Here is a 25,931-nt window from a genome sequence, read left to right on the forward strand (position 1 = left end):
GAAAACAGGAATCAGGAACCATGCAGAGGCATCTGGAAGTATCTGGTGGTGGTTCAGTGATTTGTTATCTCCTAGTCAAGAAATGTGGCAAGTCAGCTTTTCATGGTTAGTTAGGCCAAATTAGAAAGATGGATTGCATGCTGAGGCACACTGCTCAGGTATCATACATGTACCTGTAAAATATGTACTGTCTCCTGGGCACACATAAAAACAGCAGAGTTCTAACTTTAAATGAATCCCCAAATTTTCTTAGCAGTGTTTCTCAGCTATAATCAGCATCTTGTCCCAAAGCATTTTCAGCAAGAACTGGTAAGCTGGCACCACTGAGATCCTCATCCAAAAATGTGGAAAAGTCTAGGTGTGAAGAGCACCAAAGCACATTAATTAATAAACACCTTATCAGTCTGGTAAACTCAATTCCTGATGGGCTCAGGTTTTCCTGTCTGCTGACCCTATGCAGTAAGTGCAGTTCATTTGTTTTCTAGTGAACATGTAAGTCCATCCAATCCTCTGGCACCAGGGCAAAACCCAGCATATCTCAGACAGCAGCAGGGCCCTGCGGAGCAGATATAGGTATATCCTTTTCTCCCACTTGCCCCTTGTCCATCCCATTGTACCCACACACTTCTGAAACCCCACATAGTGAAAAGATACTCCTAAAAACTACACATACTGAATTCTCAACCCAAAATTTAACCTCCAGCAGTTAAACACTTTTTCTGTGATCGATAAAGTGCATGTTGGCTGTGTAAGACAGCCAGGGCTCCTGAGTGTGCTGCACACCAGTACAGAGGCTGACACCGAGCTGGAGTTGCACACAGTGCGTTCTGTCCATCTGCTGGATTTTATATTTTGGCAACAAATGGAGAGAGGTTTCTTCTGCAGGTCACCAAAGGCAGGAGGGTCAGGAGAGTGGGATGCAGTGTTATCACAGCTCTTTTTGTTTGCACAAAGTTTCTCAGCAGGCTGAAGAAGAACTAAATCTTTGTGTCTATGCTTATGAATAACATGTCTTTGATCTGAGGAATTTGAAATGTCTATCACTTTGCTCCCAGGGAGCAAGAAGCAGTCAAATGACCATCAATTTACAGCTGGAAGACTGAAACTTAAAAATCCATGCTTAAATGCACTGGAAGTCAATTATGTCTCAAACTGAAAAGCAGATGGGAAAGTCACATTGCTGTCTTCAGTGTCTTTTGATGAATGAAATACCAGAAGTATATTTGTATATCTGTCCAAGGTAAAGAAGACAGTTGTGTAGTTAATGATTTCCAAGCATGATAAGCCATAGATTTTGTGCCTGCCCAGAGTGGTTTTAAGACAGGATGTCCATGGATTCAAACACTTTGTATATTTACATCCCAATTTGGCAAAGCAGTATTTTTAGTATGCCTTTTGGAAGGACCCAGAGAGTGTCCTTAGAATGGGGTCATTCTTTCTAGGCTAGATCTTCCCTGCACGTATGTAGACAGTTGTTTGGGTCTGTCGGATGTCAGGATTTCCTTTATATCTATCCACTTTCTCTACCTGAACGTACTGACTTGTGGACAGACTCTGAGGAGACTTTGCACTTCTCCAAGGATACAGGGCCCAGCAGTTTGGCCAGATCTGTGGCATAGCTGTTGCAGCCTGGACACTTCTGTAAGGCACAGCACATCTGACATGTGCAATATGTTTCATCTCGTGGAGTTTGTATACAGAGCTGGCACCTCCACATGAGCCACCCTCCACATCCCTCTAGGCTGTTAGGAGAGAGCAGCAGGCCCAGCGGACCGAATTTAGATACGTTTCCGTATACAAGAAATCAAACCACACCACGGGTGTCCAGCTGGCTTCTGGCCACATGGCATTCCATGTGGAAGTCTCCCTGTGGATGAGTCCCAGCTTGCTGTGGTTTTGTCTTCCTGCACAGGCACGCAGCTGCCAAGGCCAGCTCACCCTCACACCAGCACGGCCACAGCTGTGTTAGCTCAGCGCTGCACCTGGGGCACAGAGCTCCTCGGGGCTTCAGCCTGGGACTGCCTTCAGGGCTCACACAGACCTGCTGAGTGCTGAATGCTTGGCAAGATTTCTGTGAGCTCTTGGCTGGGGATTGAAAGTGGAGTCCCTATTCTAGGTGATCAAAACCAGCAATCTCTTTGGAAAAGAGTCCCGCCTGCTCGAAGGAAGCCAGAGAAACTGAAATAGCATCAAATGTACAGTAGAGGATTGCTTTCTCAGACTTGTTTCTCTAATGTTCCTATTTCTAATAAACAATTTAATAAATGAAAGTACTGGGAGTATTCAAGCAGGAAAACATCTTTATTTTTAGGAAGGGCAATAGGCTATTTATCTCAAGTTGGCCTAAGCAAACAAACTTCAAAAAGGCCTCAGAACTGTAGCTGCCAGTTTCAAATACTGCTTACAAAGACAAATAAACAAAAGCAAGCATGCTTGGGTTGGGTTTGGAAATGTCCTCAAGGAGCAGAGGGCTGATGTTTCCATGGTAATGCCATGTACTTCCAGCAGACTGGTCTCTGCTCTAGAGACAAAGACTTTAAAATGAATGGAGGTGGTTTCAAGTATTCACTCATCTCTGTATGGTAAAAGATATAGAGTTCCAGAGATTTGATATAACTTTGAGTCCACAACCTCTGTTTTTCTAAACTGCTCCTTCCAGATGGATAAACATTACACATTGATCTGAAACTGCCAAGAAGGGACATTGCTCCACTCAATTCGTCTGATTGTTTTCATCAATGAATTGAAAACATGGACTTAAATTATCCATGTGTCCTACTTTTACAGGTATTTATGGCTGATATGATGCCTGTTATATCAGAGGAGCAACACTCTTCTGTTTCCTTTTCCCCGTGTTCTGAAGCAAAGCTTCATAAATGTTCAAGTAGAACTTGCTTTCTTTTCTTCTTCTTTCTTTTCTTTCATTCCATAAGAGACAATGGGGACTTCTAAGGGTCCTACAGTTCCAAAACTATTACTCAATCTATGTCAAGTGATAAACATTATTATTCAAATAATTTACAATATGTGTCACAGTTCTCCATAAATGTTTTGACTGAGAGATAACCTCTCGGCCCAGATTTCACACTCCTCAAACTATGACTTCCTTAGGTTTATATCTTTTTATAATATTTTTACCACCTTTACAGAAGAGATCAGACGGCAGAAAAATGAAAACCGGAATGCAAAAATATATTTTCAAGATTAAACTATGTGGCAAATTAAATTTCATCAAGACAAAGAAAGTCAACAAACTCTGGTATGTCAGCTTAACCAGAGATAGATATGTATGTACCTGGCCAAAATCAGATGACATGTAATGAGAATTAATTATATTCTCTTCCACTGAAGGCTAAAAGAACATGATCAGGAACAGTTTCTAAGACTTGAATAGCATATCATAAATGATGCTAGAATCTTTAACCCCTTGGCATATGAAGAAGTAATGTGTGAAGGCTGCCAGAAACTAAGAAAATGTGCATTTTTCCCTCTGGCCATCAAAAATCACCCTTCTACACAAAACACAATGTTTGCAATACAGGATAGAACTTATTTGTACTTTTGCAGATAGATCTGGGATATTATGTTAATTAAATTAATTTTCATTTCATCACGAGCCCATGAGTTTATCAGGCTCAGCTGTGTCCAGATTGCATTCACTTTTACTATCCTGAACAGACCTTTCTCTCTAGTAGTGAGACTCTACCAAGTAATACCATAATGTTTGACCTTTGCCTCATGCCTGTACCTCCCTGAGGATCCATGTACCATCCATCCATGTAGCTCCCTGAGGATCCCTCTCAGACCCGGAAGGAAGCACACCTTTGGACTCTCTCTAGCAGCAAAGGCCGTAACACTACTGGGAGCTACAAACAAGGCTCTGCTGGCACTAAACTTAGAAGTGACTTGGCAGCTGATGTGCAATGGCAACTACTTTGAGTGCTGTTCCTTAAATTCAGTTCCCCTCATGCATCAGCTGTTTCCTCTTGTACAATGGTCATGGAGGACAGCACCATCTTTTTATCTGGGATTTTTTTTGGACCAGATGTGATGGGATTCCTGGTCCAAGACTGAAAATAGTATCATGGATGTAACACAGGCTGAAATGTCCATTAAACGTCTGTAAATGCAGACTATTTAACCTTGAATGTACATGCTTTTGTGTACCTCAGCACTTGAGAGGAAACTCTGGAAATAATAAGCACTGGTGCAGATCCAAGGAAGCCTTTTATTGTGGAAGAGAGCCTTTGTGTATTTATACACTCACAAGTCACAATTTGCAGTACTAACTAAAGATATATGCCATGTTTTCTTACCATTAGATGAGAGAGTCAGTGGCTACATCTGAAGTAAAGAATAAAGCAGTCTTGGGACCTCCTAGTCAAACAGGGATAACACAGCCTGTGTCCATGTGCTGAAACACCCCCTGTGTTTGCCCAGAGAAGGGTAGCCCTATAAAAGCTGCTCTTGGGAGCACATTCTAACACATGCCATGTCCTTAGCTGGGCCTGGTCATTGGGAGGAAAATCACTGTCTGTCAAGGAGCAAGATTAAGGCCTGAAACCACACCTTACCTTTCTTCAGCTGGCCAGTGCAGGTGTGACCACAGAGAATGCTCTGTGTGTGTTACCAGCACAGCACTCTTCTTTTGGGGAAAGAAAACCAGAAGAGGCAGGTTCAGAGCAAACAGCCACCCCAGCACAGCTGCACCACTCCTGTGAGCTGGAAGCAGGGAAGGAATGGGGGATCTGGTTTTGCCCTCAGTTTGCAGGTGCAGATCAGGAACAGTTACAATGAAATTGATGGAACTGCTTGAATATAATATGGGAGTAAATTCATACTCTGTGTATGTGAATTGTCTTCCATCTTCAGTCCCATCTTGTACCCAGACCACTAGAAAGGTCTGAAGAAGCAGAAAATTACTACAGGCTCCCCAGCACTTTCAGCATGCAGCTGGTTCTTGTTTTTAAGTAATGCAATCATTCAACCCAGATGCAGGGTGGGAGCAGGGGAATAAATGCCCCACGGGTGCAGAGATTTTTCAGGAGATCAGCAAGGCCAAGATTTGATTGGACTTTTCATCTTGAACTGGAACAAACTTTGTCCCTCAGGGAAAAAATATCTAATAATTGTGAAGACATAATTGCTAATGCAGACCTAACATTTTGGCCTTCTAATTGTCTTCACCATTCAGAAACAGACAGTGGACGGAAATGTTCCTCACTCAATTGCCTACATAACTATTTTACAGGGAGGGTATTTCCATTTTGATCCAGTCCTGTTTCTGCTTTGTGTGCAATAATTTTTTGCTTCCAGAACATTCAGCAATTTGAATCCCTCAATTAGCTCAACACTCTGACACTTCTTTTTATAAATATGATGTTGGCTCAAGCTCTGGAACAACCAACCAATCACTCCATTATCACTAGTAGGGCAAGGAGCAACAAAAATATATCAGAATAATTGAGAATGCCTGAGAAAACTTCATAGCCCAAAGGAAGTCTGGATCCCATTTTCCCTTCATTCCACTGCCCCTCATACCATGGATTGTCAATATCTCATTTCTGGTTTACATTGATGCAACCCATGGTTTAAAGTACTGTTTAAGATAGTAAGCATCAGCACCTTCCCATTTTTTTGTGATTAATTGAATAACATAGGGGGAAAAGGCTATGAAAAAAAATACCCAGATGACTTGCCCACATCTCATTTTGAAGTGGGGCTCTGACAATGAAAATAGAGGGACCCAGACTTGAGGCAGATATCTTAAGGAACTCAGAAGTGTGTCTGCTAATAATAGGAGGTAAACTGGTTCCCAGTGGACCTTAGCAAAGTCTGTGCAGCCCTTGCCCTTAACGCTAAAACCAACAATGTAGCACTGACCTGCACTATCTTCTTACTGCTGGGTGTGTGGACAGGATGGAAGCTCTCTCGTGGCTGTGGTGCAGGCACACCATCAGTTGAAGTATAAATGAGAATATCATTATGGCTGACTAAAGGATTTTCATAGACACCTTTACAAGCATTCCAACATTTCCATTGTCCATATTCACTATCATAAGTAAAAATCATTCTGCTTAGACCTGCAAAACCAAGAAAGCTTTTGGGCAGACACTAGAGGAACACAGCTAGGACCACCCACCAGCTCTGTTCATCAGAAAATATAACAAGCTTTAGATCTGTATGGGTGGAAAGAAATATTGCAAAGGCAGACATTGGGACAAGAATCTGTTTTCAATTTAGAAACTAACTGTCTCCCTTCCACAGTGTGTGGTGTAATCATTGAGCTGCAATCCTTAGTCTGGCGGGAGCCAGTCCTACCGCTGTGCAAAGACTAAACAACTGAAAGAAACAAGCAGTAGAAATAGACAGTATTTCTGCTGTCCCAAAGAGTCTGTGGTCTGAAGACTTTGCCTCCTAGGAGCTATTATCAAAGAAAGTGTTTCCAAAACAAACCAGATAAAATTCTGTGCACAAGAATGGTAAAGGCAACTGAGTTTTCCATTTATGTTCATCTCCACTTCTCAGAGCTCTCTGGGATAAGATGGGACCAATGATTAATTTCTAAACCTCATTTTTAAAGCCTGCTGTTAGTCATCTCCTAAGAAGTTGTTTTCTAAGCAAGCAGCCTGTCTGGCTGGACCTAGCCACACTTGGGAATGGAAGTTAACACCCAGCCAAGACTCAGGATTGCTGGCTCTTGCTACCCAGAGCTCCCCAGCTGTAACTACAGCCCAGTGCAGACATGTGAGTGCAGGTCCCAGGAGTGACAAGGCCACAGCATGGTGCCAGGGCTAGCTAGCCCCAGCCACCAGTAGGGACATTTGGCACTGCTGCTCACAGGCCAGTTTCTGCAGGTAGGGAGGTATCACTGTGTGGGTCTGCATTTGGTACTGCATACCTGCTGTTCTGCCATAGCTTACCTGAGCATGAGAAGCTACAGGTGCTAAGCTATTTTTCTACACCATGCAGAAAAATATCTCATCCTTGATTTGAGGGCAATCCAGGAAAATAAGATACGAAGGAAAGCTAATCCTGATTTGATCAGAGTAATACAATATGAAGCCTCTTGGCTCATACAAATGCAAGATACACACCCTTCTGAGTTATTTGAACTTTACACGTTTCCCACTTTTTTCAAGGGTAGGTGACCTCAAGAGTCACAGAATAAAAAAAGTTATGTACAGACAGCCACAAAAAATATATTAGGAAAGTCTGGCATACCTTAAGCTCTGACAGCCAGCTCAAGGATGCTGTTTGTGAGTGATAGCAGAAACATCACTGTTGGCAAATCACTGGTGTGGCAAATAATTTTCGGAGCACTGAATGCCAGTGTCTTTACATCATCTCTGCAACAATATTGCAAGACTTGGACAAGAGCGAGATGTTTAGGATCCAAAAATTCATTAATCTAGCATAATACATGTGACACAGGGAGACTGGACAGGGTGAGCAGGGTGACACAGGGTACCTGAGCTAACAGAGTTCACTGATGAGATCAGCCTGTGTACATCTCACCACCTCTGCATAATGAGGGAAAAGTTCCGCAGCGAAGAACAAGAATTTATAATCAACACAACAAAAACTATCCACTTTAATTTTCTTTTTATTTTTCAGTTTTTGAAGGGCATCTTAATAGCTTTGTGTTTCTGATTCCTTATATTATTATTGCTTTAATTATTATTCAAAAGAAGGTGATCCAGATATTTACAATTTCTCTTTCCTCTTGGTAAGCTGTAGTAAATTATCAAAATTACTAAATTATATAAACAGGCAAAGCCATACATTTATTCAAAAGGGCGTTGATCTTTGTAGGTATGTTTCTGTTTCCCACAGGTTATTCATCCAAATCTCATCAAAGTTTTGATGTAAAGTAAATTTTCTAAAGCTTTCATCCTTTTCCCTTTCCTTTCCTTTCCTTTCCTTTCCTTTCCTTTCCTTTCCTTTTCTTTTCTTTCAGTAAAAGCTATTCCTTTCCTATAAATACACCTTCTTTACCAAATAAGGATTATGGTTTCTGGTTAACTCATCCTCTAGTACAACATGCAGTAAGAATCTGCCAGCTCCACACCCAGAGCTTGTCAGGGACAGGACACAGGCAGGAATGTTGACAGCTTTAACACTCTAAGGCAAAAAACCAAGCACCAGGACAGAGTGAAAGAACAGACTCAAGTTCAGCAGTGTGTGTGTGGTCTGCTATGGTGGGGTTGTGCAGTGTGCTCTGGGGAGACCTGATGGCTGTAGCCTTGCTTTCCTCTCCTCTCACCAAACCTAATTCTCCAGCTACATATGCATAGGAAATAATTTCTTTCTCATTGCAGGGATGCCAAGAAGGATTTTATCGTACCAGCTCAGGAAAATGCTCTCCTTGCAACTGTAATGGTAATGCAAACAGATGCCTTGATGGATCTGGAATCTGTGTGGTAAGGAATTCCTCTGTTCTCACTGCAAGACTTTTAATACTGATGCTCAGTTTCAATATAATGCAAAAGCAGTGTCTGTACCACAGAAGCTTTTTGCTGAAGAAGGATCATAAGTAGGGCCAAGATCAATACCGTAATAAATTGTCCTGGCCAAAATTAATTGTCACTTAAATTATCACTGCAGATTCAAAACACTTCCCTCGTGCAGTATTTGTGACAGTTAGCATGTGGAAAATTTTTAGTCCATCAGAAATATGGAAAGAGTTTTGTATACCTCTGGAGAAAAAGAATGTATAAATTCAAACACATTTCTTTCTCTCCCTTATTAATACAGTGCTGTGTATAATATAAACAATTTACAATGGTGAGTGACCCCTGTGAGTGTATATACATGTGTTACCAAGAGCAATTCAGATGCATGGCAGTCTCCTGCTGCCAAGGAACAACATGAGAAGTTTGAAACAATACACCAGGGAAAGAGTGTGTGGAATTCCATGGTACTGTTACAATTTCCCACATGTTCAATCTGACTCAGAATCACCTCATACAGAAAGCTGTGTGTTAGTAATAGTAGTCAAACATTTGTAGCTCCAGAGCAAAAATCAGCCCAGTAAAACTAATCCCAACTACTAGTGGGCAATTAGGGCACTAATACACTAAAAAAATGATGGAAGCTAATACTGTTTAAACCACATAGCAAGAGCTAGGCACTAGTCCACTCTTTGCAGGCTTGTAAAGTGTATAGCTTGTAAGAGCCCAGAACCCCTTGCTCTGCCATGTGTTACTTTTGACAAGTCATAAACCTTTGCCCTCAGTTTATCTCTTCATAAAATGGACTCATAATATTCACATACTTTCTTTGTTGCAACCACTATCAAGTTTTCAGTTATTCAAATATATCGAGTCAAGTTCCATGGCATATTTCCTACCATTTTTATTTCTGTGGGAAGAAGAATGTGCAGCTGTTCAGCACAGGAAAAATTACTATGGCTTGGCCATTGTAATGTGCTTGGAATTGGCTGGTTTCTGCAGAACGCATATTGGCTTACTTTTTAATATTAAATTTTCAAAAGTGGTTTCAGACTCCCAGGCATTCCCAGCTATTCTCTTTCACATGCACAAGGCTTTTGGCTCATGGGATCATGGTCCCCTTCGTGACAATGTCAAGTGACAGTGATGCCAAGGGGAAACTTCTGATGGAAGACTTGGGAACAAGACAGCTTGTCACACGTCTGCTTCTGATGACTCTGGTCACCAGAGAGCTTCTGGAGTAGAATATATGAGTTAGGAAATTATTATATCCTCAGGTTACAAACACAACAGAAGAGCTGTTTCCTGTCTTCTACAAAAATATGACTGAAGTCAAGGGTTCAAGACAAACAAACAAACTCAGAAAATTTACAGTACCAGGAAGAAATGATCTGAAAGTAAATGTACATTCCTGATTGGTGTTTCTTCTCTTGGAACCAGCTAGGTAGTAAGGAATAAAACTAAAAGCTAAACCCTAATTTACTGTTTGAGTTCAAATTGCCTTTTGATAGCTTATCTGAAGGATTTTAAAAGCCACTAAGCTCAGGTCATTTACTTCTGAATAAAAAGGAACAGTGAAAAGGCTTAAGAGAAATAAAAGTGAAAGGTAGAGGAAAAGTATAGAATGAAAAGGAGTTTTAAAGGTTTGATAGCATAAACCAGACCCAGAGATTCCCATGGGGACTGCAGTAACAGGACCTTCCTGAAGATTCGGAAATGTCCAGAGAACTTTGGAAGAGTAATGAAATTGGTAAACAGCAAAATGTGACTGAGAAAGCCTGGGAGAAGAAAAGCTTAGAGAGAGAAAGATGTAACTTTAATTACAGCAGGAAGAAACACATTAGATTAATTAATTAATTCAGTTTAGGAAAAGGTGACTTGATGGTTGGTAATGTGACTTGTATTAGAATCAGTGGAAAAAGCAGCCATCCCCAAGCGCTGGAGAAGGACATGTACATATCTGGACAAAGCCTGCCGGGGCAGAAATGAGTCAATACCTCTATATCTGGGAGTTCCTGTGAAGAGATAGCACCATGTGGTATGGAGAGCTCACCATTCTCCCTATTCTCAAATTTTAAGGCCACCTACTCCAAAAAGTCTTGCAGTGGAAACCACCATACCTGGTAGTTAGACAAGATTTCCTGCATTCAGTTATTTTTTAATGAGCTGTGGGATAAATCTGTATTTATCTCACTTTATTATTGTTGTTAGTCTCTATTTCCATGATTATGAACTTGCTATCTCCCTGTTTCTAAGATGCAATCATATTATAAAGTTTCATCACATATGGACTCTCCACCATAACCACGTCTTACCTTAATCTTGAGCCACAGATACAAACCATCTTTAGCAGCAGATCTTTAGAAGAACTGATCTTCCCCAAAGTTAAAGTTTTCGATATCTCCATGTTTATCAACATAATGGAACTATTTGGACATTAAAAAAGACATCACTTTTCAAAGTTAACTCTGCTAACAATGCTGGAAGCTATAATAACATGAAAGCAATAATAACACTGTGTTTGGTTGGTAGAAATTTTTTTATAGTTTAAGTAATAACTAAGCTGTAAGACCTGAATAAATAGACAAGACAGTAAGAAAAGGAAAAAGTACTCTGCTTCAAAAGGGATGAAAATAAAGGGTTGGGCCCCATATGATGCTCTGAGGCCATCGTATTATGCAAATCCCTCAAATCAATTTGACAAATGTAGTTCCCACAGCATACAAATTAATGAAATTTTCATTGGCCTGTGCCCTAAATTCAAAATCAAATAAAATTAAACCCTTTTTAATGATGGCTTGAGGTAGATTGCTCATATCTTTAATTTCTGCTGATATATATATCTTGAGGTTCTGTTTCAAAACTTCTCTCAGCTTATTCATAGAGTGCAAATCAAATCCACGAGTCATTAAAAGCTTATTGAATGACACAGTCAATGAATCAACAATCTCCTTAGGTAACCAGACAAAAGAAATTATTGCAGACAGGGCCTTCCTTGCATAGATGTCCACATAAAAAACAGTACAGAAATCAGTGATGCGACCCTGTGACTAAAACTGAAGAGACACACAGTCCATTTTGTTAGGATAGAAAATCACCCAAGTGTTAGAAGAAGAATAGCCAGCACAGTGTAAGCTCTACTAATGATATATTAAAAGAGAGATGTCAAATAATGCTTCATTTCAAGGACACTATCTGGTGATGCACATAAGGCCAGTAGGGGAAGAAACACCAATTCATCGTGCTGATCTTGGACTTTGGATTTTTAACGTATTTTTCTCAATCCTGGCTATGAGAAGAAAATTAAGTCCCTTTTCAGGCTCTAGCCTTTGATTTTGGAAACGTGATGTTAACTGAGTGAAACTGCAAGAGACTCAATTGGCCATCTGCAGGCCCGGGGATGTGTATTTTCCCTGCATAAAGCCCATCATGTTTTGCCGCTAGTAAGATAGGAAGGTATGAAAGGAACATTTTACCTCCTTCACCATTCCCCAGACCACACCCCACCACCTACAGCTGGCCTGTTTCTTTAGAGCACCTCCACTGAGGGCTCGACATTTCAAATTCAGACATGGGAGTGGTCTTCAAATGACTGATCATCAGAAAGGCTGTGATGGTTACCTCTGAAAAGGGTGGCATATAGAGGTGAAACAGCTTTTCTAAAGCCATAAACTGTCACGTTTGCATAGGATTGTGCAAGTAGTACAATTCACAGGGCTTTACCATACTTAAAAATTTGCACAGTCTAGGGAAGCAAGTTGCTTGAGGTGACTGCAATATATTATGGCAATGACTCCAAAAGAACACAACAAAATAGATTGAAAGGCTGAAAGTTCTTTTAAAAACACCAAGCTGTTTATCCAGGCAAAATTTTTGTAAGACTGAGTTATCAGTGTCTTACATGAGGTGTCTACTGTTAATGGATATTAGATTTTCCTTGATGCATGAAAACACAGAACAAAAGAAGTCTGGAGAAAGCATTATAGCAGAAAGTGAAGGTAAATTTCTTGCTGTCTTCCTAGAAATCTCTAAGTAGTTTGTTATCATTTCTGTTCCATATATTTGATAGGTCTTTATATAAGGCATCCAAATACTCATAAGGAAATAAATAAATAAATAAATAAATGTGACCATTTTGGAGCAGGAAAGACCAAATGATCCTAACAGTGGAGAGGATAAATCCACCGGTATTCTTTCCAGCCTTTTATGGAATTTTTTACAATAGAGCATATTGTCATGTAAGTGATTTGTGTTTAAGCATTTGGGTTTACAGCTGAGTGGAAAGGTTGGAACAGATTTGGCAGTTCTGCCCAAGAGGATAATATGTTCCACATGGTTGCCAAGGCTGGTCTGGAGAGCTGCCAGTGGATCTACAACCATCCATCAAGCATGAGCAAAAAGCAGTAGGGAGCTAGCAAAACTCCCCAGCTCGTTAGGTACTTCTGCCTTCACAAAGAGCCTTGCTGCTTATACCTCACTGCTTCTTTCTGCAAAGATGGGCTGCAGATATCTATACACATTGGTGACATATGTTTGAAAATCTGACCAGAATGCAGTGTTAGTACGCAGTGATTGTCAAAAAGATTAGTGTTAATCAACACATTTTCTCAGGTATAGATATTTTCCTCCCTCTTAGCTATGTTTAAAGTTAGTATTTGTTGTCCCTCCCAGTTTACTGTTGAAAACATGCGACAGTGATCCCCAATCTGTGAGCATTTGTTTCCACTCCTGCACAGCCAGTGTAAGAGGCATGAAGGTAATCAGGCCAAGACTGCAAGGAGGGGCTGCTGCTCTCCCACCTGCTCAGCCACATTTATCACAGTTAGATACACCAAGTGATGGGTTGAGAAAGTAGTGTGCCAGGTGCTTTGGCAAGGCATCATCTCCCACTTCACTAATACAGGACAAGGTCTATAAATCAAAACTTTGACATAGAGGGGGTATTTTGACCCAAACCACATCAGGAAATTAGTTATGTAGCTATTCTCTTCTTTTTCTTTTTTTTTTTTTTACTTAGACAGGTGTCTTTAGTGAAAAATTGCACAATACTTTGTGTTTACTTTAAGTGCCTCATCTCCTTCTCCCATATGAAATTCTGAAAACTAATACTGCATCTCACCCACAGTGGCTGGAGAGAGAAAGCTTGAAACCCTAAACCTCAGAGATGGAAAAGATAAAACATGTACAACTCTTGGCTTTCAAGTAATTATGATGCACTCTGGTTTTATTACTATTATATTGGAATATTACTATTATTATTGGAATAGCAACAAATTCTGGTGTGCTGGCAGGGGCCATGCTATGCAGTTCTGTAACCTCAGATGTGAGAGCATATATGAGGGGAAGTCTAAATCTACCTCCAAATAGAGACTGCACAGCCATGTAAGCCATCTGCATCTCTTTACCTATACAATTTATTTATCCTTGTGCAATCTCCTGCATTAACAGTTGGTAAAAGACTGTCTCTCAGAAGGACAAGTGATAAGGGAGAAAAAAGGTAAACAAACAGACAATTCCTAATACATTGCAACAATAAGTGTTTTCATCTCCAAAGTAGCAAGATTGTCAACGTTGAAGTACCCTTCTAGATTTCACAAACAATATTTAAGACCCTGTTATTCTGGGGGATTTTAATTGTGGTTTTGGAGAGGTGGGGGGGTTGTTGTTGTACTAACTTATGAGAGGCAGAGCTGAGTATTAACTTTTGATTGCCCCTGGAGTGTCTCCATACCATCCAGCATCAGGTGTCTAACAGGTGCTCTGCAACACTCTGTGGCAGGTCCTGTCTGTCTTCAACTTTAGGGGGTACACAGAAAACCAATCTGCTACCAATTTCCGATGGAGAAGATCTAGACTGCCTAAATTGCACTTTGTTATCCCTCAGATGAAATAATTTCCCTAAAACTGCACAAATGGCAGATTTAACAAAGCTGGTGCCTTTGAAGACCATCAGTATGAACCCTTTTCTTGCAAGTTCAGGTTCCTAAGTGAAGGTGGGGCAGATTCATGCCTTGGTTTTTCAGTTATATTAATTTACACAAGCATGCTTGTCTTGTGCTGGGAAACTAGTCCTAGTACTATTGCCTGAAGAGAAACAACAAACTTTTCATTGTTATTTCTGCACAAATGTATGAACTGAGAACTGCATCATATGAAGTGTTCTGTGGTAGTTCCAGCTTTCCTTCCAATCAAATGGGTCTAGGAGCTCGGTGCTGACAATCATTTCCAAGTAACACCACACACCCTCACCCCCACTCATAGCCCCATTCCATGTTCTTTTCATGTGTGCACTAATAGTTACAGTAAGAACCAGGTAAAAATGCTCACACTGATTGTTGGCACTCAGTGAGAGTGCCAGAGAGGAGTAGTAGGACCAGCTAAGACATTTTCTTACACAGGCAAATACAATCCAGCTACTCTGTCATCAGACAAGCTGCTGGTTTACTGAAGGATGAGTGATTTCATGCTATAGACTCATCTAGAAGCCTTTAGAAGCCAAGCTGCTACTGATCATCCACTCAAAATGATCCACAGAGAAACAAAACACTTTTCTCAAACTAGCACACCAGTGTCACCCAATGCTGAGAATCACTCATGAGCTGCAGGATGTTCTCCTGCCTTCAGATAGGTCTCTTGGGCTTAATGGACTCAGCAGTTTAGTTGTAGATGCAAAATAATGGAATATAAAATATAAGGACACCTTTTCTATCACCGTAAAAATATGGCTCTAAATACACACAGAAGATCTGTCTTGCTAAATAAGATAAAGTCATTTTTACATAATGTAAAACTAACATTTTTTCACTAACCAGAGAAAAACCACAAATGTGCACTCAGATAGTGGGGCATCTGTGGTAAGAGAGCCCTTTTTCACTTCCCTTCACTTTAGATACAAAAATGCAGATTTGAGGAGCAACATTTGCTGTCTTGCTCTGTTCATTGCAGTTGTATTTGAGCTTTGGAAAGCAGGAGCAGATTTACTCTGTTAATACCCATGCATTGTGAGCTGAGGACAAACAAGGGGAAGCGAATTGATCAAACACAGTGAAGGCTACAATCAAACACACCCAAGGCCTCTGCCAGTGCTTCAGACACAGGGTGGCTCAAGCACTTCAAGTCCTCAGTGCCCACGTTCTCCTGTCTCTCTGGTGGTACATTACCATCATTTTTTCATCGGATAATGACAAATGCAAAATATCTTTAAAACTGTATTAGCCTTCTGGCTCTCACCACATGCCCCGTGGTTAGTGCCCTTCTTTCCTCCTCCTCCCCTTCCTCCTATTCAAACTTTCTCCTAGTATTCTCTCGTTTTAGAGGCCCTTAATTAAAATAACCTTCTGGTTTTCCATATACTAAATATTTTATTCCTTACAGCAAATATGACTAAGTAAAACCACCTTTAGCTCTAAAACTACTAATGCCTAATCTAGTTAAAGATCTGTGGAATAAAAATTTACTTTTTTTTTCCTTTATCTCATCACATTCTACATGTTGTAGAGTTATCTGGCCAAACAACAGCCCTGCACAAAGAATAATTTCTGAGCAATGAGTTCTCTATGAGTATAAAGTATGCAGGAAGCAAGACAAGCAAAGTCTTCTAGAATCAAAATGGATCTGAGCCTATAAATAATGAGTCCTAATTGGGGATCCTTTATGGAATTCAAATAAGAAATATTGAGTAAAAAAAACAGATGTGCTTTCACAAGCAAAACCAAAAACATCAATGTTGCCAGGATAAAATTCTGCCACTAAATCAAAGTCACAGCATGAGGATACAAAACTAATTTAGGAATGCATGTGCAAGTGAAGCTTGACTATTTATTTTCATTAAATGTCTTCTCTAATCACATTCCTCTCTTCTCATACTCTTTCGTCAAAGAGCACACCATGTTTGGAGAAGAAAGTGAGTGTCAAATCTGCAGGGGCTGCTGCAGGTGAACAGTTGGTTGGCTGGGCTCCCTCACTCCACCCCAGGGCTGTTGAAGATATTCCAGCCACAGAGCCACCAAGGTGCCCCTTGCCCCAGGCTAATGAGCTCCCTCCCCTTTGGAGCACTCCTGAAACCCCACACACATCTTCCCTGTCAGCTCCTAGCTCCTGGGCCAGGTAGCACAAGAGCTCCCATGCAGGGCCCCAGTGGATTTTTCTGCAGGGCATGTATGATCTCCAGCAAAGGCAATGGGAGGTCCAGGCTAGGAGAGAACCTAGACTGGTTCCCATTTCTGAAGTCTCAGTTTCATACTCCACCATCAGCCACAACTGCTGTATTAGGGTGTGTCACAGGGTACATACCTCTTGAGTTCTTGGAATATCCATTTATAAATTTGTTGCCCATTAATTTGTCTAAGGAATCCCTTTTTGTCCCTGCAAGTACTCTCACCTCCTGGCAAAAAGTAGTAGCAGTCTATGTTCTGTGTAGGGAAGCATCTTTTCAAATCATTGCCCCTCAGTTCTTGCATTGCAGAATTCGGGTGAGCTATTGTATTGCATACAGCTTATTTACAAACTTTTGAATTATACATAACCCAAACACACCCTCCTGCCTTTCTGTCCCAGCTGAGCAGTCCTACATTTTCTGTCTCTGTAAGACACTGGTGAATACTGAACATAACTCATATCAGCACCAAGGTTTAGGTGGTCCCAAACCTACAGCAAATATGCACTGATAGAATAGTTCTCCACATGTGTCTGCCATGGATCTATTTCCTTGCTGTCTCAAGCCTGGCATAGCTGCTCACATCTGTACTGTGTCTATACAAATTGCTGTAATGGGAGAGTTCTGATTCAAGGACACTAAAAAACTCCTTGCACAGTTGCAAGAGTGGGAACCCCCTCTGTATCCTTCCTACTCTTCTAAAGTAGCTTGGTGAGACTGCTCCCTATGCTCTTTTCCAGAAGCAGTCTTGCTGAAGCCTGTGTCTTGGCTCAAGTCTGTTGACAATATTTACCAGCAGATATCTTTTCTTTAGTTTTGGAGTCATTAAAGGGGATTTTTTCCCTTTTGGCACATGCAGTTCAAAACAGGGCTGGCAGCTACACCTGAGTAGCTCTGACACTTCTGCTCCAGCACCTTCCAGCCTCATATGTATGTTTTGTCCTGTACAACCCTTGCTGCTGGTCACTGTAATCATTTATAGTATTTTTATTTGCAGCTGTGTTAGCTTGTTGTGTTAGCTTGTTTGCCCAAATCTGTCAATACCTTGCAAGGTCAAGGTGTGGCATCAGCCACTCATCTGCGTGGCCAGGTCTTCAGCTAAGTGATCTTTTTCTGAATTAGGCAGCACCTCCATTTAACTTTCACCATTCTGTCTCCCTCCTCTGCAGGACTGCCAGAGGAACACAACAGGACAGCACTGCGAGCAGTGTCCCGATGGCTTCATTGGCGACGTTGTCAGGGGAGTGCCCACCTTCTGCCAGCCCTGCCCCTGCCCCCTGCCAGCACTTGCCAAGTATGTAAAGAGTCTTTGCTTCTCTTCCATTTGGCTTGCATTTGGCCTTTTCCAAGGTGGGGCCACCATCCCTTCCTGGATGCAGGAGACAAAGGTTGCTGCCCTTGGCAAACACAGGGTAAATGAGAGGACTACCAGCTGCTCATGTTTACAACCACAGGAAACAGCATTTCATTTAGAAAGTGTAAAATATTTTTAAATGCTCATAACAATTCTTACCAAGCAGGAGGAGAATGAGAAAGTTCAAGTTCACCCTTTTATGTGCTTTTATGTGGAAGAGATTATTCAGTAGTCTGGCTGCTTTTTAAAATCCCTTAAAGAACAATTCTCAAGAAAGGTGGCATCAGAGATTTATGTGGTTGAGACAGAAAAAAAAAGAAAGTTCTATCCATGTCACCTGAAGGGTAAAACCAAACACAAAAAAGCCTGAGTTTGCAGTCCCCTGAGTCTACAGCAGCTGGATCTGGTTAGCACAGTAACAGTTCAAAGGAAAGTGCTGGAGCATCCTGTGATAATTACAGTGCTCCTTTAGCTGATGCCCAGCTACTTTTGGGTAAGAAACTCTGAAGCCTGACAGAAAACCAAGACCAAGTCAAAGAACTCCAGATGTTGCGTGCTTTGTGTCTTCAGAAAAAGAAAAAGAAAAAGAAAAAGAAAAAAACTACAAGCCACAAGCAGCCATTAGAAACAATTAGTGGCATGTCAGTAATGCAGCTGAAAGAAATTATCAGCTTCCTCTTGCTCAGATTCATGCTCTGGGAGAGAGGTATCTATGTGAATCCCACCACAGGGAGATGCTAGTAAATAGTTGCCAAGAGGCTGGCGCTGGTTTTCAGGGAGCTAGCTATTAGTGTTGTTTTCCATCCTGCTTTCAGCAGGATGTCACAGCAAAGGGAATTTCATCTTTACTGTATTTGTTTGCTGTTGCTATAGGATTACTCACACTGCCTTAAGGTGGGATAAGCTCCATTTTGCTCGGCTTCTCAGGGCTCAGATTGGAAAAGGAACAAAATCACTCTGGCCAAATTCCCACAGATCCCTTCTTGGCTTTTGCAGTGAGCTGCAGACATGTGAGAAGGGCCATGGGGTGAAGAAGAGCTATTGTTGAAAAACTTCAGCTTCCCCTGTATTACAGAGAAAATCCTCCAGAGACAGTGGAAGAACCTGGCTTTGCTCACATGTAAAAAGGCTTAGGAGTGAACAAGATGAAGCAAACTATTCCTTCCAGTTTCAGTAGCAGTTGTAATGCCTGAAAAATTAGAAATACAACAGTCAGGAGCAGTGCTTTTTTCCTTGGCAAAGTGGCTTTTGTAACCTGTTGGACACAGAGCAGCCACTTTGGTGTAAGAAGCTGTTCTCTGAGCCACCACCTGGGCTGCACATGCCTGAGGCACTTCCACATGAGCCTCAGGCTCTACCAAGCCGGGTCAGTCAGGCAAGGTCTGGTCTGTGCTCCCTACAGCTCGATTTGACACAGGGTGACTGGGTCTGCATTCACCCAGACAGCAGCCCAAAGGCTCTGCAGAGGTGCTCCCTGAGAGCAGGGAGCTGGATGGTCCACCAGGTCACTGAGCAGGGCTCAGTGGGGCCAGCAGGGACTATGGATACAGCCTTTCTCTGACAGTGCTGTGGGAGATGGCAGCAGAGGCCAAGGAGCATTCCTAGTTTCAACATGCTCCTTAGCTAGGGATATTATGCCTCTCCTGTTCCAGAACACTAGGGAGAAGGAAACCCAAAACCCAAAACTCAGCAGCATGGGGTTGGGAAGGGAGAATAAATGTTGCAAGAAACCTGAATGCAGATGCCTCAGTATTAGCAGCAATATATGGCTTGGACTTAATCAGCCTCAAGGGTCCCTTCATCTCAGAATATTCAATGTTCCATGAATGGTCTCTCCTTTGAAACTACATCAGTAAAAATCCACTGTGCTTCCTTGGTTTTCCCTCAGAAAAGTCCTGAAGGTAGTAATTAAAGGAACGCCCCATCCCAAGTTGCTTCATACCCCTGTTTAAATAATGTGCAGAAATTGCCTGTTCAGCTTCTTGCATGAGACAGACCTGACCACAGAAATAGTCTTCAGCTGGGGCTCGAACAGGCAAAAAAAAAATTGAGCAACATTAAGCTTTACCAAAGCTTAACTAAATTCAAAGAAAAAATGTTTTTCATTAGTTGGGTTTTTTTCAATTTTCCTTCATTAATCCTACTACATATAAAGAGTAAGGCAAAATAATAACTCTACCAGAAGGAGAGAAGCATTAAATGGCTTAAAAAACATCCAAAGGACATTGTTTTTTACCCTTTTTTACTTTGGAAATAGAATACCAAATCTGTAAACTGACAGACTCACCAGATAGGTATTTTTTCCGGGAATTCATCAGTGTCTCTAGATTTTCTGACCAGGCTGTCTTCATATCTTCTATCCTGGGAACTTTTGGAGTAACTTTTGGACATTACACATGAAGTGTAATCTCATCCCTTTGGAACAAAAAAAGGAGGATGGAGGTTGTGTCACAGTCCAGCAGATGTTACTTCTTTTCAAACCCAAGGGAATTATAAAGCCTTTTTTCTCCCTAAAAGTTCACAAAAAGTATAAAACTTGAGGAAGATTTCAGTCCTACTTCATAACTTAGATCCACAATGTGGTTTTTGCAACTACGTGAAGGAATTAGACTTGGTTAAAGAAAAGGAAGCCTGCCAAACTATTGTGACTTTCTCAACATGTTCTTGTAAAAGTCACACAGCAGTTAATTTGTAAATTCTGTGAGCAGAATCTCATTTTATGTTCTCTCTGGTTATACCAAATATTTTGAGACAGCAGAGATCCAGACAGATTTTTTGCCTCTGGTTGTCCAACAAGTTGAGAAACACTGGCAGGAACTGAAATTATGCGGGAATTCTCATCAGCTTTCAATGCTGTTTATTCCTGGAACAAGCAATGCATGGATCATGCACTTTCCCACTGCTCTGAGTCTTTTGTCCTGTGTGAAATGGATGCAACCCAGCCACAGCTGCCCAGCACCATATGACTGAAGAGTTGTGTTTTAGCAACCATGAGCCTGCAGCTGGAGACTGCTGCCACTCACTACTCTGGTTGCAATCTAGTGCTGGGAGAAATTTATTCACACATATTGCAAACTAACTAGAAACATCTTAGGACTGTATCTCTTTTTTCCTGTAAATGTATTTAAGCCACGTCCATCACTGTTTTTGAAATACACATAAAATTTGCACTTTTCACATCTGGCTACTGCTGTTTCTTGGGTCTCATATTTATTTGAATATTTTTTAAATCCTAAAAACATGAGAAAACAAAGGAATTCATGATTTAGAATCACAGCAGTAGAAATTACAGCCCAAGCCATTACTGCAGTCAGCATCACTACTTGGCATGTTGGTCTCAGAAGAGGCTGCAGACTCTTTCCAGCCTTCTTGGAAAGATGGTGGAGCAGCCCTGGTTACTGAAAACTCAGTTCCTCTGGATGAGGACAGCATTACTGAGGTCAATCTTCATCACTAGGAACTTCCAGATTGGAATTTGAGAAAAAATGTAGGATTTGCACAGGAAACTGCTGCACCCGTTCCAAAATCTCAGTTCTTGAAGTGCTCACTGCAGTGTCTTCCACAAACAATATTTTATCCATTAGGATAGTAGACAGGAAACAATTACATTCACATGACATACACATTTATCATAAGTCCCTTGTCTAAAGTGTGTGTATCAAAACCTGCAGATGTGTCTGATCTGCACTGCAAGACAATGACTTTCATACCTATTCATCTGTCTTTATGTAGCTCCATAATTCTATACACTAATTAGTTCTTCCTAAACTAATTTAAAGTCTAAACAAGGGGTATAATATAAATTATGTAGAGAGCTGAATACCCATTCAGCAATGAACAACCAAGAGCCAGAGTTCACCTTGACAAATGTCGATACTGTAACAAAGAAACATTCCCAAGTGTCTGTCATTGCCTGGTATTCTAACTACTCATCCTGATGAAATTCCAGCTTTGCAGTCTCCTGTTACAGAAAAAGTGGAAGTGTGCGTTGTGTCTGCAAGGAAAACTATGCAGGACCCAACTGTGAAAGGTAAGAAATTCATAGGATGGCTTGCTGTTCAGCAACACAGAAGTCCAGAATTTTTTGAGAGAATCTTGCCATACTGCGGAGAAATCTTATGCACTAGTTTTCATCAGGTAGAATTGTGTCTGTGAAATTATCTTGTTCATTTCCTACTAAAAAAGCACTAAAATTTGCTGTGGAGAAGTGTCAGCATAAGACAGACATTTACATATGATGTATTTTGATCTAGTTCTTGCATTTTGTGTACCTTCATGTGGTGATCTTCCTAAAAGGAATGCAATTTAAAAGTACAAAATACAAATCAGAAACAGCAGCTGGAGTGAAAAATATCCACCATATCGATTCCTCTTGCAATTCACCCCCTTAAATATGTAGCAGGTTTCTACCAAATAATTTTTACAAAAGCAAAGGAGAAAATCCACTATCAAGTCAAATTCTTAAAGCAGATGCAGCTTTTTTCATTACATTTTAAATGCACTTCACAGGCATGATTCAATAAAGTCAAGCAAACAATTATAGACCAGCGTTGCTTTTCAACTTTCCCTTATGTCCATAAACAATTTCCAGTAAATATTCCCTAAATAACAAAGGACACAAATAAATGGAACTATACAGCAGAAATATAACATCATGTGCTGTAAGAGGCTTTCTTACTTGTTATGAACACACATGGATGATGTTTCAATGAATGTCAAGGGCCTGATTATAATTCAGAAATTGTCCTCGAGCAGCCAATAAATTAAAACAGCTCTAGCACAAAGACTGAGGGATATAGGATGGCTCAGACAATGGCTTCCTGAACATTTGCTTTTGTTTTCCCTTAAAGCCCCTGAAGTATTTAAGTCTTTAGTCATCTGTCAATAATGGGCAAGCCTGGAATTCAAATGATACTTAATGTAACTGTCAGAGAAGGGAGAAAAGGGATGCTTAAGATGCAAAGACAAATCAAAATGAAAAAGGTAAGATGAACAATGAACATCATCCTTACAGATGATGCAAAATCATCAGTCAATTACCTCCACATCACTAACATCATGACAGCAACAGTGAAAGCAGATGGCACAAAAATAAAAAGCCCACCCTTGTTTACAGGCCCATGGCTGTATTCTTTTGTTCCTTCAAAATGTCAGGTTTATACACAAAGGATAATGCAGACAATTAAAAGGTCATTGAGGTTCCTTAATGGTTATTAAAGTGTCAACCCAGACTACAAGCAATACAAATCCTATGAAATGGGCAGCAGTAACAGAGAAACAGAAGAAAATAACATCAGCTTTGTTTTCTAAGGGCCACTCCCCAGCCTGACACAGTGCATCTGTCTCAAGGAAGGCAAAGCTGTGTAGAAAAAGCTGCAGAAAGAAATCAGCTTGTCCTGGTCACTATGTTAAGAGCTTGGCTGATTGCTGGGGTAAGGTGTAAGCAGTGACAGACAGGACTTGCCTTCTGGTCCTACTACTATTTGAATCAGAAATGTCCAAAAGTGTTTCAAAGCTGGATGATGTACTGCTTGCCCCTGCCCACTTGCTAAAGAGCGGGTCCCTACTTGGCACACACTGCTGCTGGGCACTGCCAGAAAAAGGTGGTGTGAACTCACAGGCACCCTAGCTAGGAACTGAGTAAACCAGCTTCCCAAACTGAAATTTAGGAATAATCATTTTTATCCTGGACTTCAGCAGTGAGGCATCAGGATGGTAACTGATGCCATGCAGGTTTTGTTAATGCACAAGTGTTAAAAAGAACAATTAAAAAAATTACAATTTACCATCCAAAGCAAGTCGATGAAAAAGGTTCTTTTGGCATTGCCAGAGAAGAGGAAGTTGATTTCTTACTCACTAATAATTACAGGAAGCAGCTATGGCTGCAGAATGAAACAAAGACAACTTTGCACTTTTATTATGGGAGAGGAAATATTCTTTTTTTAGCAAAAAAGAGTCATTTATTGATACAATCTAGGAAAAGACATTTACTCCAGGCCTCTTAATTTTTTCAGGCCATAAAGTGCAGAGATGGAGCAGAACATTTCCAGTCAGTGGCCTCTGCTCTTCTCACATCCTGCCCACAATTCAAAAGACGTTAAATGCCTCAGTACTATGAAATGTACTGAGGGGCAAAGGGAAGAGTGAAGGTAAAACATTTATTTTCGGCTCTGAAAGTTTCTTTTTACTTTAAACAGCTGCTCCAGATGAGAAGTTATGGCTAATAAAAGTGAGTCATAGAAGAGTTCAGGCTGGGAGGGACCTTAAAAGTCATCTGGTTCCAACCCCCTGCCATGGGCGGGGACACGTTCCACTAGACCAGGATACTCCATCCAGCCTGGCCTTGAACTTCCAGGGATGGGTCATCCACAACTTCTCTGGGCAACTTGTTCTGGTGCCTCAGGTGGTCATGAATTGCAAAATGAATCTGTGGGGATGTGAGGAAATGTCCTCTACATTCCTGGCAAGTGAACTGAACAGTTTATTTTGGAAAAGAAGTGGGGAAATGGCCTTGTCCTGATGAGAGGGCAGACATGACAGGCCTCATGGGGATGGCACACTGTTGTTGGTAGATGTGGGCAGCAGTGAGCAAAAGGCTGGTCTGACCCCAGCCCTACTCAGTGGCCTCTGTGAACCTGGTGGCCACATTAGACAGATGATCATTTGGAAAATACCTTACTACAGAAAAACAAGAAACTGAAATTTCAGACAATCATAGCAAGACTTCTGGCATGACTGACTAGCAGCTTTACCCATCACTGTCTGCTCTAACTCCCATGGGAATGGGGAATGATTCAACCAAATCATAATCATAAGTGACACTCTGCACTCAGTATCGCACTCACAGTTCTTCAGGGGGTGCACAGAACTCCCAGCCACACTTTAATTCTTTACATCTGGGTCACCCAAATGATAAAATCTGCACCAAAGATTCTGGCAGTGCTGCAAAGCGACAGAAAGAGCCTTTGTCACCGACAAAAGCAGTGTTTGAGGCAGCCAACTGGTTTATATTAAGATGCTTTAAATTTTATGTTTCTACTGTGAGGATTCAGGACTGGAACATGAACAAAGCAGTGTTGAGGAAATTACTCTCTTTATCCAAAAAAATAAAAAAACAACAGAAAATATGGGAACAGATCAAAATGCGAAGCTTTTATCAGATCTCACACATTTTCAGGGTTCAGACATGGCAGAACCTGAATTTGACTGTGTTCAGATTTTAGAAGACAACTGACCTTGATTAAGGTACCCAGCCAGAATCTGGGAAAATTAATCTGAACTGCCTGACGTGCTCACACTCCCTGCTTACCAACAGCAGACAGAAAAAACAGCATCTTAAACAGGACTTTGGATGGGAGACAAGGACAACATGGTGATAAAACAGAATGAGCCACAATAAATACTCCTTACCAAAATCATTGCAGCAGCTATTCAATCCTCCAATTCCTTCAGCCAGCAATTGTTACACCAGCCAGTTATTCCCTTCCTGTCAGGAATTCTTCATTTCCAGTTTTGGGGTATGAGTCCCTGATCTCTGAGCTGCAGGCTTCTGCATCATGGGCACACATGCCCACCCCACTACTAGTTCTCCTTATGTCAATGGTTGTTTTGCAAAAGCTCCCCTTGCTTGTAGGATTAAGCACATTTCCTGATATCAGCAGAAACATCTTTAACTGAGACTATTTCCTTTCCAAATAACCAAATCTGTTACGACCTCTGTGCTTAGGGCCACTGATCCATCCAGGAGTATTGCATTGCTTGTGTGTCTGTACTATGAAAAACCAGCATAATATCAACATGTCTCTCATTTTAAGATGTAGAAATTTCTCAACTGAAATGCTTCCCAAACATAACAAGACGTGATATGAAATTTGGACCTATTTCAGGCCTTCACTGGGGTGCCTGGTACCCACCTCCCTCTCTCCCTCTTCAGACCAAGAGAGATATCCTCCCTGGTGACTGCTCTCAA

General features: G+C 41.1%; 1 protein-coding gene across 1 annotated transcript in view; it reads left to right on the forward strand.

The window, feature by feature from the left end:
• Positions 1 to 25,931, forward strand: part of LAMA4 (laminin subunit alpha 4) — a 99,272-nt gene that overhangs the window by 13,644 nt on the left and 59,697 nt on the right. Inside the window, exons 2-4 of the mRNA XM_066547099.1 lie at positions 8,322 to 8,423; positions 17,778 to 17,902; positions 21,912 to 21,992. Coding sequence (XP_066403196.1) covers positions 8,322 to 8,423; positions 17,778 to 17,902; positions 21,912 to 21,992 — 308 coding nt within the window. The remainder of the gene's footprint in view (positions 1 to 8,321; positions 8,424 to 17,777; positions 17,903 to 21,911; positions 21,993 to 25,931) is intronic.

Source organism: Molothrus aeneus, chromosome 3, assembly GCF_037042795.1.
Source record: "Molothrus aeneus isolate 106 chromosome 3, BPBGC_Maene_1.0, whole genome shotgun sequence".
Lineage (NCBI taxonomy): Eukaryota > Metazoa > Chordata > Aves > Passeriformes > Icteridae > Molothrus > Molothrus aeneus.